Consider the following 14,911-nt stretch of genomic DNA (forward strand, 5'->3'; position numbering starts at 1 on the left):
GAAAACGGGCTGTTAACCGTAGCATGATAATTTGGCTGCAACTCTTTAAATACGCAAAATGTCAATAAAACCATTTTGGAAGGTATGTCAGAGGAGGAAGCAAGAAAAGAGGAACAGAGGAGAAGATATAAAATAGGAAATTTCGTGTCCCCCGGTATATAGCCCTATGGAATGGCACGTTGTAGGAAAACAAAACAAAACAAAACAGCAAAACTGAGATGTCAGAGCTTTGCCTCCAGTTTCTGGGCTTGGCTCCCTCAACAGCAACAGCCACCCACACGGCTGGTTCTAGAGGGGACAGTGCAAAGTCACTGCCCTTGGGAATCTGCCAGAGCTTTGCGTGTCGCCTCCCAGCCTACATCCCCAGCCTGCTCGCTCTGCCCCGGGGCCTCAGGATCCTGAGATCTCATCATGTTTGGTGCTTGTTTAGCCAGAGCCCCTGCTCAGATTGCCTTTCGGACTGGACCCGGGCTTGCCCTGGACCCTGCCTTTCAGAGCAGGTCCTGCTGCCTGAAGCCCGATGCACAACCCCACCCGCCTCTCAGCACGCAGGTCCCCTCTGGTGTCCCACTCGCCATGGAGGGGAGATCACACAGTGAAAGCTGGCCCTTTCCTGTAACAACCTTCTCCCCTTTATGAACTTGACTTAGTCGCTGGGACAAGGCCGGGCTAGGGGACCCTGTGCACCAACCAAAGTTGACACAAGAGAACAGGCTCTCATACCTTGAGTTTACACAAGTGGCTCATGGGATGGCTTGTGATGTGGCATCAGCTGGTGGGCATCTGGGGGAAGAGGCAGAGGACAGGAGCTTTCCATACCCATGCAGATGGGGCGACGGCAGGACGTGTCCCAACTTGAGATGAACAGGCGGAATAACTGTTAGCTTACTTTACACATAAAGTCGGCCCACTAAGTCAGAAAGGTATATGTGAAAAAGAACAGAAGTGGTTCCGACCACAAGTGCCTTACGAGCTGGAGGAATAAATGGCACACACACCAGCCACAGTCACAGAGCAATAACGGATGGCTTGCGGTCAAGTGCGAGTGTGCGGAGCGGTGGGGGGAGAGAGGGGGAGGACAGCATGGGCTGGAAAGGCAGCCTGATTCACTGAGTGATGGGTTACTGACTGTAGGAGACCAGACCTGGAGGAGAAGGTGAGAGATGTGGAGAGAAGAGCCAAGCAGAGGAGCATAAAACCTCCCCGAGGACTGTGACGTGCAGTCAGCTCGGGGGACCCCCGATCTGGCCTGGACCTTATGTTTTACAAGCAATTAGGTTAGACCCCCAGTGAGGGGCTTTCTCAAGTTGGCACAGCTTTTAGTGAAAGTAAATTAGACTTGAACTTAGTTTCCAGCACCCCTCTGTTCTCTCCACCGAGAAAGCTGTCTACTTCTTAGGTATCTGATGTTTGCTCAGAAGATACACCATGCAAGGGGGCGTCGGTATGGGTGGGCGCCTTGAATATGTGGACGAGGTGGGAGGTTTGGCGCATCGCTCTCTGCTGTGAATTCGTTGTGCTAGGTACGAATGGGGCCGGCCTGCGGCCTGTGCATTCACTATTATAGCTGGGCCACAATACACTCACTGTGGCCGAATGCCAGCCCGTTAGTGCCCACAGCTTGTTTTCCTGACGAGGGTGGTGGCGGCTGGCTCCATTGTCTTCGGTCACTCCTCCTCCGGGGCCTGTTCTTCCCTGGAGATGTGGCCGTGAGCACTCAGCTAAGCAGAGCTGGGGAAAGTTTTTCTCATGTGACCACCCCACCTCCCCAGAGAATGGCTGATGGCCTTACTCTATACAGCGACATTAGAATTGCCAGAAATGTAATAATATGAGTTGTTAACATAAATAACTCCTATACATCAGAATCCTATGGCGGCCAAGTTTAAAAGATGACCTCGTCAAAATTAAATGACAGCAGTGGCAGTGATTCAGTTGTTATTTCTGTGAGTGTGTCTACGTGGCAAGCGCACGCCTGCTAAGTTACCTCTTGCCATCACTCGCAGACTTCCTCCGGGTCACTGATTTGTGCAGGATTTGGTTATGTGTTTCAAACAGTGGACACATGCTTCCTTCTAATGCACCGTGGGAAGCCTGTCAGACTCCTTTCTAGCCCCCGCGGGGATTCCCTTCCCAGCTCTGACTCTAACTGACCGTGTGACCTTGGGTGAGTCACCTGATCTCTGTGAAATGCAGGATCCAACCAGCTGATCTGTAAGGTCCCTTCTGGGTTCAAAATGATCCTTGTCACTTGTGCTTAATTTGTATTAGATGACGTGGGGGCCAAGGAGCAATACCCCCTTGGACAAGTTATTCAACTCAGTTTCATTGGTTGAATTCTATTCTGTTCTGCACACAGTCACCTAGAACTGCGGTCTGCATCACATTGTGCCATGTGGCAGGCGGTGGGGTGGGGGGATACAGGCAAGCATGAGACACATTTCTGACACCAGCTTAGAGAGGGATCATTTCACTAGAGAAATATAAGAGGGAGTTGAAAGGTTGCACACTACAAAGCAGTGTACACACACACACACACAGTGATAAGGGCATTAAGTGCAGGGTGTGAGAAGGAGCTTAGACCAGCGTGTACTAGGGCAGCCCCAACAGCACCTTCACAGATGAGCACTGATCTATGCCAGCATCCGTCTAGGACCTTGTCCATTTATTAACGAACTTAATTCTCATAACCACCCTAGAAGGTAGGGATGATTATTATCTCCCTGTCTCAGATGAGGAAACTGAACACAATAAAATTAAGTAACTTGCTCAAGGTCATAGAGCCAGTAAGTGGTGGAGGCAGTATTTGAACCAAGGAAATCTAACTTCTGAGTGCATGGTCTTAACCATCATTTTACAAGTACCACCAAACATCAAAGATCTTCCTATGAATAGAACTCAGAAGAATAACCAGGTTTAGGTCTGATGGAAAAAGAAGAGAACCTTTCAGAGGCAGAGATGGCTGGAGGGCTAGGGTTGAGATAAGCTGGTATGTCTGGAGTCGGTGAGGAGCTGAATTGGATGGAGAGGAGGGTCCACGATGGAGGTATTGGGAGAGCGTGGGAGTCTGGAATGCCAAAGATGGCGTCATTCAATTCTGTGCACACTGGTCACTGCTCATGTAAAGCTGGAGGCAGTAATATGATGGTTTTTAGGAAAGTACTTTTTTTTTAATTGAATGAAAGATTCCTTCAATTTTTTGGTGCTTTACAATTTTCAAAAGTTTCACACACACCATTTCATATAATCCCATAATAACCCTTTTTTTAAATCCCTTACTCCCCTATATTGTCTCCCCTCCCCTCTCCCTGCTGGTAACCACTTGTTTGTTCTCTGTATCTGTGAATCTGTTTTTTTGTTTTATTCACTAGTTTGATGTACTTTTTAGATTGAGGTTTAGATTAGATTAGATTTAGATTACCTCATTGAGGTAATAACATACAATATTTGTCTTTCTCTGTCTAACTTATTTCACTTAGCATAATACCCTCCAAATCCATCCATGTTGCTGCCAAAGGCAAAATTTAATTCTTTTTTATGGCTGAATGGTATTCCTTTGTCTATGTCTACCATATCTTCTTTATCGACTCATATGTTGATGGACATTTAGGTTGCTTCCATACCTTGGCAATGTAAATAATGCTACTATGAACATTGGGGTGCATATATCTTTTTGAATTAGCATTTTTTAAAGATACACACCCAGGAGTGGAATTTCTGGGTCATATGGTAGTTCTATTTTTAGTTTTTTGGGAAAACTCCATACTGTTTTCTACAGTGGATGCACCAGTTTACATTCCCTTTTTCTCACATCCTCACCATTATTTACTTGTGTTTTCTGGGGGTTTTTTGATGATAGTCATTCTGACAGGTGTGAGGTAATATTTCATTGTGGTTTGATTTGCACTTCCCTGGTGATTAGTGATGTTGAGCATCTTTTCATGTGCCTGTTGGCCATCTGCATGTCCTCTTTGGAAAAATGTCTATTCAGTTTTTCTGCCCATTTTTTAATCAGGTTTTTTAAAAATGTTGTATGAGCTGGTTATGTATGTTGCATATTGACCCCTTCTGGGTCATATCATTTATGCAAATATCTTCTCCCATTCAGTAGGTTGTCTTTGCATTTTGTTGATAGTTTCCTTTGCTGTGCAAAAGCTTTTATGTTTAATTAGGTCCTTTTTGGTTTTTGTTTTGCTTTTATTTCTTTTGCTTTAGGAGACAGATCCAGAAAAATACTGTTGTGAATTATGTCAAGGAGTGTTTAGCCTATGTTTTCCTCTAGGAGTTTTGTATCATCTGGTCTTACATTTAGGTCTTTAATCCATTTTGAGTTTATTTTTGAATGTGGTGTTAGAGAATGTTCTAATGTCAGTCTTTTACAGGCAGCTGTCCAGTTTCCCCAGCACCACTTATTGAAGAGACTGTCTTTTCTCCATTGTATCTTCTTTGTCATAGATTAATTGACCATAAGAGTGTGGGTTTATTTCTGGGTTCTCTATTCTGTTCCATCGAGTCATGTGTCTGGTTTTGTGCCAATACTGTGCTATTTTGATTACTGTGGCTTTGTAGTATAGTCTGAAGCCAGGGAGCATAATTCCTTCAGCTCTGTTCTTCTTTTTCAGGATTGTTTTGGCTATTCAGGTTCTTTTGTGTTTCTGTACAAATTTTAAAATTATTTGTTCTAGTAGGGAGAATATAGCTCAAGTAGTAGAGCACATGCTTAGTGTGCATGAGGTTCTGGGTTCAATCCCCAGTACCTTCCCTAAGAATAAACAAACCTAATTACCTCCCCCCACCAAAAAAAATAAAATAGCAAAAGTAAAATTACTTGTTCTAGCTCTGTTGAAAATGCTGTTGGTATTTTAATACAGATCGCATTGAATCTGTAGATTACTTCATAGTATAATCATTTAAACTATATTAACACTTCCAATCCAACAGCATACCTTATATCTGTTGGTATCATCTTCAGTTTCTTTCATCAGTGTCTTATAGGTTTCTGAATACAGGTATTTCGATGTTTTTGTAGAGCATTTGAAGGGAATGGAGGAAACTTTTTTCTAGAAGGATCAGCTTATAGGCTGATAGAACGTGAGGAATGAAAAAGAGACGTCGTGTCGATGTTGAGATCAAGATCTAGATAAAACTGGAAGATCCCTCACTGCAGTGTTGACATGGTATCTTAGAATTTCCAGTGACCTTCTTTTTGTTTTTAAACTGATCTATAGAGTTTCTAACTTTCTAAATTAAATGAGCAAATATTATTTTTGTCATAAGAAAAACTATGAGAAAAGCAAAATGAGTTAAATCACTTACAAAACTGCAGAATGGATGCCCTGTAAATGTATAATCAGGGATGGCTCACTTGTACTTGAAAAATCTGGAGGTGACTTTTATATTGTGTTGCCTTTTTAGCACGTGGATTTACAAAAAGCAGGACCAGCAGAAATTTGAGGTTCAGCATAGTGGCAGGTGGAGCTGTGGCTCCATGATGAGGAATAGGGAGGTCCAGCACTGGGGACCAGGTGAGAGGGAGCTGAATGAAACCCAGGGCTAAGCTCAGGGGGTGGCGCAGCCCGGGCAGGGAAGGGCAGGTTTGAGAACAAGGTCACTGCATTCAGTTTTTTATGTTATTTTTTACACTCCAACTGGCAGTATTTTTATTAATCAGAGCAAAATAATATACTAAATTTTTAGACTTCCAGAATTGCTGCTGGTCCTGCCTTTTCAAAATCCACATTCTAAAAAGACAGCACAATAAAAAACTCACCTCCAGATTTTTAAAGTACAAATGAGGCATTCATGGTACACATCTGTCCTGCAGTTTTGTAAGTGGTTTAACTCATTTTGCTTTTCTGATGGTTCTTGTTTACTTTATGAAATAACACATGCTCGTGTAATTTTAAAAGTTAGAATCTTTACAGGTCAAGTACAAAGAAGGAAGAGGTCACAGAAAATTCCTGAGGTATGCTGTCAGCACTGTAGAATAGTTTTCCAGTTTTACTTTTTTTTCCCTAAGGTAATTAGATTTAAAAAAAATTTTTTTTAATGGAAGTACTATAGATTGAACCCAGGACCTCATTCAAGCTCAGCACATAGTGTACACTGAGCTATACCCTTCCCCCAGTTTTACTTTTATATATTAAAAAATTGAATCAAAATGTACAAGCTCTTTATTGATTAATTTTTCCCTAATATATCATGAATATTTTTCAATATTATGGCTGTAATACTACAATATGCTTAATTAAGTCTCTATTGTTGAAATCTTAGATTATTTCCCATTTTTTACCGTCACAGTCATGGCTGCAGTAAACATCTAGGTAGCAATGATTTATACCTATAAATGGAATTGTTGGGTGACAGGCTCTGCACATCTTAAGGCCGTTATCCTAGGTGGCCTGACGGGGTGTTCTGTTTCGTTAATCTCTGCTGTATCAGGCCTGGTTTGGGCTTGTGGTGTCAAAGAGACATCCGTGCCTCATTTTCCCAGGATCTGAGAAATCTCTGAAGGAGGAAGATCCTTTGTAAGGAAGCCAGATGGGTTGGCCAGAGAGGCAAAAAGAAGGGATGCTGTTAGCAGGCTGGAAGAGGTGGAGTGAGAAGAGGAAGGGAACATTCTAGTACAGTGGTCAGAGTGCGGTCAGGGTCCAGAAAAGGACCTGGAGGGAGAGAGGCTGGCGGGGCTGAAGGGACATCATGTATGTGAGCTCCTGCGGAAGAGCTGAAAAATGCCTACAGTGAGGTCTTTTTAAACAACACAGAAGAATCTGGCATAAGTCATTGTCGTAGAAAAGACCCAGGTCACATTTCACATTCACTCACATAAACTGTTGTTGGGATAGAAATTCTGCAGTTATATTGCAAGGGTTTTGAGTAGGTCCTTGGATAGTATTCAAACATGGAAACAGATGATGGATGGATGGATGGGTAGGTAGGTAGGTAGGTAGGTAGATTGGTAGTTAGATACATAGGTAGATAAAGGAATTTCAGCTTAATTTCTGACACTGGAACTACATTCACTTTGAAGTTCCTCCATCTGCACATTTGTCTCTCCACTCATTCCTCATACATATTTCTTTTCATCTTCTTTTAAAATCATAAACTATGGACCTTTGATGTGTTTGAGCCAGGACTTGTACTCTGTCGATGTGGCCCCATTCCCGGCATCTGATGAGGCAGTTCTTTTCTGACACATTGTTAAAAGGGGCTTTAGAATAAACACAGGCACTGTACACACACTTGAAACATGACAAGCAAATATGAAATCTTTATCTCCCTGATGCTTGGCACCATTCCTTGTATGTGGTAGAAGCTAGAGAATTAACCTGTGCATGTGACACGAATGTTGAGTAAGGAGGGTGTGGGAACATCTTTCCCCCTCTCTCCTTACCTTTCTGTTGTACGCAATGGAATCATCAGAGTCTGGAATCACATACTTGGGTAGCCTTGGGAAAGTTATTTAAATCGGCCTTTACTTCTCCTGTGGCTTCAATATTTACTTGGAAGGCAGCTGTACTCACCACTATATCACCAACACCTCGTTACAACACTTCCTTGGGAAAGTTACCTAACCTCAGTTGGCTCATCTGAGACATGGGCATATAATGGCTCCCGCCTCTCAAGAGCTGTTACGAGGATCAAATCAGTCCAGACATGCAAAGGGCTTACAATCCCTTACCACATATTAAGCACTACTTAGATTTTAATTACTGGTAGTAGCTTCCTCACCACCGCCTCATGGGATTGAGAGGAAGCCACGTGCACCCTGGGTGCTGCCGGTATTTGGCGGATGCTTAATAACTGGTTGGCTTGCGGCCCTTGCCCTTGTTTTCCATCAGTCACTTGCTGAATGGCTAGGTGTCCATTCAAATAGAAAATGGGGTATTACAAAAAATACTGGGCTAATTTAGTCAGATCTTCTAGAGGTTTGTTTTTTGGGGGAGGTGGGACGGATGTACAACCATATTGAACAGGATTTATGAACTAGATAGAGGCAACATCTCAGTCAGAATTCCTTCTGTTCGTTTCATTTCGGTAGGATGGAAATTCATTCCTTTCCTTTTCATTTATAAACATCCATAACCTGAGTCTGTGAGACACCAGATTAGAAGCTCTACCATTTATAGTTGGGAGACGTTGGCTAAAGTACTTCTGTAAGTTTCGGTGTCTTCATCAGTAAAAGGGGAAAAATCGTACCTCCATCCTAACGTGGTTGTGAGGCCCATTGCAGTAACAGTGTCTGAAATGTGTTGAGCATGTACTCTGTGCGGTGTTCTAAGCCTTGAACTTCCTAGGAGAGCTTAGTGGAACGCCCAGCACTCTATGGTTGTTGTCCCTAGAGTCTGGAGGGGTAGATTAGCCAGACTGGCAGGCGTGAGCTCTAGCTCAGGAGTCTGAAGGTTGTGGTGGAACTGGGATTTGAATCCTGTCGGTGTGGTTCCAGCGTCCATGATCTTATGCCTTATGTGACCACTGCGTCTCACCATAGTCCTCTGCCCACCAGCCGTCCAGTCACACTCCCTTCATGATGCCCAGAACCTGCCTTTGGTCTCCTTTCAAGGGTCTCCTTCCCTTGGAGTGCATGTGCCCTGTCTGTGCGCCCTGAAACTCCCCCAGTCTCAAAGCTTTCCCTGCTTACCCTCCTTGGAACTCCCTGGGTGCTTTGTGTAGGGGAACCTGAGAGCAGGGAACTCTTTGGACATCATTGCGTCCCTGCCTCTCCACTCCAGAACCTCCCACTTGATTTGCACTAATTTAAGTATTTATGGAACCAGTGAACAGATTATCCTGGAACCCAGGGCTCACCTCCTGCGCTTGTCTTGTAGAGTCTGGGGGAAGGGCGGGAGCACGCCCTACCCCACCATTATCACCTGGTCACTGCCCCAGGTGAGATGCACAGTGGTCCCTGACTGTGGGAGCCATCAGTCCCCTCCTTGGTGCCATCCCATGACATAGTCCCCTCCAGGAGAGAGTGGGCTGGGTGACACACAGGAAGCTTCAGTCCTCCACTGATAGGAACTGACTCTGTGTTTGTAAAGGCCAGGAAGCCCACTGGAAGACACATATACACACAGTATTTTGGACACTCTTTGAAACCTGGACTTTTCCAGCAGAGTTCACCATGGGTTAGGTCTGGAAGTGCTGGTTTGGAAGAAGACCTGGGGTGAGCTGATGTGCTGGGGTGTTCAGAGCTGCCTCCAGTTGATGTAAATTCTGCTTAACTATACTTTTTTTTTTTTTCTTTTGGAGTGGTGTGCAATTTGTTGCAGCACTCTTTTTAAAAGCTCCACTCAAACTTTGCATTCTCCACTTCTTCCATCCCTGGGGATTTGTGAAGGGGTTACAGGAGAAGGGGAGGGGCTGTGGTCAAAGCACCTCTGGACAGGGCTCTGTGCTCTGCAGGGCTCAGTGAGTCCTCATCTGCATCTCCTGGTGCAAAGAGGCCTGACGTCACATTCCAACCCCTCTGACAGCTGGCTGCCTGGACCGTGTGAGGCCATCAGTGGAAATGGATGTTTTAAATCCAGGCATTTCAGCTGTAATCCTGCTAAATAATTTGTTTCCTGTTTTATATTGTTTGCATAGAAGAGGGGGTGGAAAAATCCAGAAATGTTTTCCAGTGCATTTCCTTCCTTCCACCCCCAATCCTGCTAAAGATACAGCCTGGTGGCAGGAGGGTTACCCCCAGTGCTACATTTTTATGTGCTCATAAAAGTTTCTTTCCTGGTAGGAACAGCATCATACACTTTCTGTCTCTACAGGGCTGGTAAATGCTGGGCCACGGAAGTTGCTCAGTACATTTATTATCGACTGATTTGAGCTCTGAGCTCTACAGGGAGTGTTGCCAGATCCTGTGGTCCAGCTGGGGAGATTTTCACCCTGTTTTCTCTCCACCTCTTTATCTTTTATTTCTGAGATCCAGCTCCCTCCTCACAGCTGAAATTGCTCTTTTAGTTGCCAAAGATGTTCGTTCTGCCAGATGAAGTGTGTGTGTGTGTGTCTGTGTCTGTGTGTGTGTCTGTGTGGTCATGAATCTCTCTTAAAGGCATCTGACACTGTTAACCAGCAATTTCTTGAGTCTTTCTCCTTGAAGTTCCCCTTTCCTGATTCGTCTTCTCCCCTCGCTCTACCTCTTCCTGCCCTGCTGGCCCCTAGTTTGGCTCCGGGTTTTGTGACAAGCCTTCTTTCTCGTCCACTTTTCCTTGTTGACATCATTGATTCTTTTAGCTTCTGCTTGCACCGCCTGTACACAACTCCCCTAGATACAAACCTAGAGCTGCTTGACCTCCTCTGTGCCAGGCCTTCCAACCACGCACAGGACGTCCATGCTGACAGGACCCACGTCGCATCACCAAGTCAGAATCTTCAGTAGTGATCTGTTTGGCCGACCCCAGTCTCTCCTTTCCCTTGTCAGCGATTCCATTTTAGTTAAAACCCCATTCTTTCCATCACTTGGAAGTACAGATTGAGTGGTCATTACTGATGTGTCTTTTCCCCACCTCTTCCACCCAACCTGTCATAAATCTTCCCTGAGAAAGCACGCCTTGTATTTGCTTCCACTCCACTGCCGGCGCCCCCGCCTGACCCCGGCGCTTGCTGTTCACCCTGGTGACAGCGACAACGGCCTCTCAGCCTCTCCCCTCCCTCCCCCGCCTGCCTGTTCTCAACACTTGGGCCCTGGCTGAGGTGGGCCCCTCGCCTCCCACCCCCAAAACTGAGGGTGGTCATCGCTGCCTGGTGAGTGAAACATGTACCCCTCTCGCTCTTCTCAGCCATTTGCCACGTGACTCCGACCCCTCCTCCACCTCATTCTGTACTTAACACATGAAGTCCCTGAGTCAGTGCTGAGTGGCTCTCCCCACCGGGGACACGGCCGGGAAGTGAGTGGGGCAGCTACCTCCGGGCGAGCCCACTGCCTCTCAGCCCCCACCTCCTCCTTGAAGCTGCCTTCAACCTCTTCAGCCCCAGCAGTGAATCCCTTTTGAGAATCCCCACTGCTCTTGGTGTAAGCATCACTTTACTTGTTCTCTGATCGTTTCAGGTGTATTCGTTTTAGCTCCTCAACTGGACTGGAATATCCTAGCAGTCCACTGGTTTTTATTTGCAGTGATGCAGCCACCCCTAAGGTTGGGGGTGTGTATCTGTCACTGGTGGTGTAGTATTTACAGTAACTGCTCCCAACCTGCAATTCCATGTCATTGAGGTATAATGAGGGTAATACAGTGAGCCAGGCGGGGCATGAAGCACTGTGCATTTTATCATCAAACAAGTTGGTACTCGGTACATACTTCACTGATTTGAGGAAGACACTTTTGCTCAGCTGTTCTCCAGCTGTGGGTCTCAGGGAAGTCACGTCTGCCTTCTGAGACCCCGGTTCCTCATTTGCAAAATTGGGAACTAGATTCCTGCTTTGTAAGTTTCTTTCCAGTTCCAACACTGTTCAATTTCATTCCAATCTACTCGTTTCTGGAGAATCTTTACTGTGTACTGTGCACAGATTTGTTGCTCAAGGGAATATCAAACAAATACGGCACAGCCCCTGCCCTCAAAGTCTTCACCATCCGCTGTAATAACAGGAAGCCAGGAGTGTCCGAGGGGTGAGAACACAGAGCCACTGATGTCCCTGGGAGAAAGCGGGGAGGTATCTGAGTTGGTTCTAATTAGAAGCTTCCTGAAGGAGGAGAGATTTCCGTTCGGTTGAAAGGAGGCAGTTGACGGAGTGGGAGTACAGAGGCACCTCCTGGCAGACTGGTGGGCAGGGCAGCTATTCAGCAGTGAGCAGAACAGGCTGTGTTTAAGACCAGCCAGCCAGACGTTTTGCTGTGTGCTAAATTTAAAGTGGTGACCCTCCTGGGGTTACTGCAGCCTGCAACAGGAGATTCTCGACCACATCGGGAAAGCATGTGCATCCCAGAGGGGTGAAGATGCATCCTCAGATTAAAACTGGTTTGGCATCCTCACGCGCTGAGGCTCCTGGGGGTGGTTGTGGGGGGGGGATCTGTCCCAAGGACGACACATCTGGGTTCCTAACACAATATAATACAATGAACTACCATGACGATTGATTAATACTGGTGTTCAGTAATAATAAATATTTATGTCTCCTCTCATGTCAAAAAGGATCTGAAGGGGTTTGCAAATACATTCACATCCAATGAGATTAAAAAGAAGAGAGAAACAGTGAGAAAATAGAAGTAGAAATAATAGTGCGAGGCCAGAGGAGGAATTCAGGCGCCCCAAAGCTCTAAATACTTGGCCAGAGGTGGGCTGCATGACTGCGGCTCGGCATCCTGGTAACCAGTGCGTATTTCCCCCTAAAGGGAGGTTTTTAACAGAATAATGTAGCATCTTGAAAGTTCCAGGCTTGTATTCAGAGACTTACCAGATCAAAGAGGTTTTGCATCCTGGGTAATGCTGTGTGCTTTCATTCCTCTTGCCTGCGGTTTAAATAAACTCTTTAGAAATGAGCACTGAAAGCAAAATGCCCGCCGAGGCTTTGTGGCTGAGTGTGGGGCTGAGTTGCAACACACCAGTGATCTGACTTAAGGAAACCCCAGTTCTGAGGTCCAAGAGAACGTCCTCTCTTTAGAAAACACACTTGTCATTTATTGCTTCCTCCTAGGAAAGGCTTTTCTCTCTGCCTCCCCCACCTCCCCTCCCCACACACTTCTGCCCCATGATACAGTCTTTGATGGATTGGTGCACCGTGCCCGGGGCCACCGGGGCTCCACGCGTGCGGACAGGGGCAGAGGGGGGCGCCAGGCCCCGGCCAGGAGCGACAGCTCTGCTCTCCCGACAGCGTGAAGCAGCACGAGCGCTACGGCCAGCTGACCCTAGTCAACTCCACCGCGGCCGACACCGGCGAGTTCAGCTGCTGGGGGCAGCTCTGCACCGGCTACGTGTGCAGGAGGGACGAGGCCAAGACCGGCTCCACCTACATCTTCTTTACAGGTAAAAGGTTTGCTCCCTAGCGGAACTCGTCACACTTCTGGGCTTGGCCTGTAGTAAAGGTTCCCACCATCTGCTGCCCATCAAGTAAGGACAATCAGGGCACTCTCTGTTGGCCAGTTATCTCACGTAAGTCTCTCGCTAGCCCTTCTGGGTAAGTAGAATATCATTTCCTTTTTTCCCTCCCAGTGGGAAAGCTGAGGTTTAGAAAGATGAAGTCAGTCTTTCAGGTCCTACTGCACGTAAATGGCTGTACTGTCTGAGTCCAGTCTGTGCCCACATTGTCCAGTATGGTAGCCACCATACCTGTGTGACTATTTGAATGTAAATGGGGATTAAGTGAAAATAAACAAAGTTAAAAACTCTGTTTCTCAGTGGCACTTGCCAAGTTTCGAGTGCCCTGTTGCCCCGTGCGGCCAGGGGCTAGCCCGTTGGACGGCACAGACAGAGGACATCACCATCATCCCAGAGCGCTCCACAGGACAGCACTGCTGCGGACCTTGTCACTACGGCTCAGAATCTAGGATGAGCTCCTTTCTGGAACCTTCATAGTCACAGACACCTGGCTAAAGGCTGCCTCGCATTTGTTTGCATGAGTGCAATGGCCGGGGCCCTTGTGGCTCCAGTCCTTGTCCCTGAGCCTAAGCGAGGTGCCCCTTTGAAGGCGTGCATGTCAGAGGGGACTCTGCCCATCGCTGCAGGGCCAGGTCTGTGTTGGCCATGTTGAAGCTGCACTTGGAGAAACAGGCTCTGCAGAGTAGGCTGCCAGCCTCCTTCCTCCGCCTAGATGTCTCAGCTCTGAAGTTAGGGGGACGACGTTGTCCAACAAAGTTCAAAGGTCAGGAATCTTCCAAATATCACCTGCTGGTGCTGCCTTTGTCCAAGGCATTTCAGGTGAAGCCAGAAGGCGTTTTTAGTGTCTGGGCAGGGGTGGTCATGAGATTTGCCCAGATCCTGAATCCATCCACCTTTAGACCTTCAGTGACTGAGGCCTGTGACTCAGATGACCTGATGCCCTGGCCGTTAGTGAATGCCTTTGCCAGAGCTCATGCATCTTCTCTTCCTGCCCAGAGAGCAGAGCACTCTGCAATTCTGCAGGCACATCTGTCTCATTTCATTTCCATAACATCTGGAGGAAATAAGTAGAAGCTACTTAATTTTCTCTGTTTTCAAAATAATAATGCTGAGCTGAGATGCAGCAGGGCGAGGAGACTTGTTCCATGTTCCACGACTTGAAGTGTTGGGGTAAAGAGTCAAACCCTGTTTTTCTGATCCAGGGTCCAGTGCTCTTACTGTCTTGACCCATTTTTAAGACATGGTGATAGACAGATTGATAGACACGAGCTAGCAGACCTGGTGCTGTCAGAATTGCTGACGGCTGTTCACAGGCTGTTCTTTCTGAGCCTCATTCTGGAACGTGCCACCCAGAAGGGTCCGCCTGACCTTAGTGTTACCCCAGCCCAGGAAGCAGCAGTGGGAGACGCAACTCGTTGAGACTGATGAGAGCCTGTTCTTCCAGGCAAGGACTGAGACCACATTTCAAATTGCAGAATGAAGACTCTTTGCCATGATTAGCGCTGTCATGTCTTCTCCAAATACTGGGTTTTGGAGCTGAGATTTTGAGCTGAAGACCTCCCCTCAGCGGGTCCCATTAGGGTTATAGGCTCTCTGAGTTCTGGAGGAGGATCCTCTTTCTTAATTTATGGAAGCCCTTTTGTGACTCAAAGGAAAGCTAAAGAATTAATACTTAATTGAACTTTCAAGAGACCTGGATCGGGATGTGACCTGACATACCATTTTATCATTCCTCGGCACTGAGTTAAGAGGCCAGTTGGAGTTTCAGTATAGGGTGGAGCAGTTTGTCTTTTCAGGCATTGGATGAGTTTGGAAAACCAAGATGGGCTTTTACAGAGGCTGAGCTTCCTGCTATGAGCTCTGGATTCTTTCAGAGCATATGCTT

The 14,911-nt window shown here is 46.4% G+C and overlaps 1 protein-coding gene across 1 annotated transcript in view; it reads left to right on the plus strand.

Moving 5' to 3' along the window:
• PDGFRL (platelet derived growth factor receptor like) overlaps window positions 1-14,911 on the plus strand; it is a 37,814-nt gene that overhangs the window by 16,418 nt on the left and 6,485 nt on the right. The window contains exon 3 of the mRNA XM_010995712.3: window positions 12,803-12,954. Within this exon, the coding sequence (XP_010994014.1) occupies window positions 12,803-12,954 (152 nt within the window). The remainder of the gene's footprint in view (window positions 1-12,802; window positions 12,955-14,911) is intronic.

Source organism: Camelus dromedarius, chromosome 22, assembly GCF_036321535.1.
Source record: "Camelus dromedarius isolate mCamDro1 chromosome 22, mCamDro1.pat, whole genome shotgun sequence".
Classification (NCBI taxonomy): Eukaryota; Metazoa; Chordata; class Mammalia; order Artiodactyla; family Camelidae; genus Camelus; species Camelus dromedarius.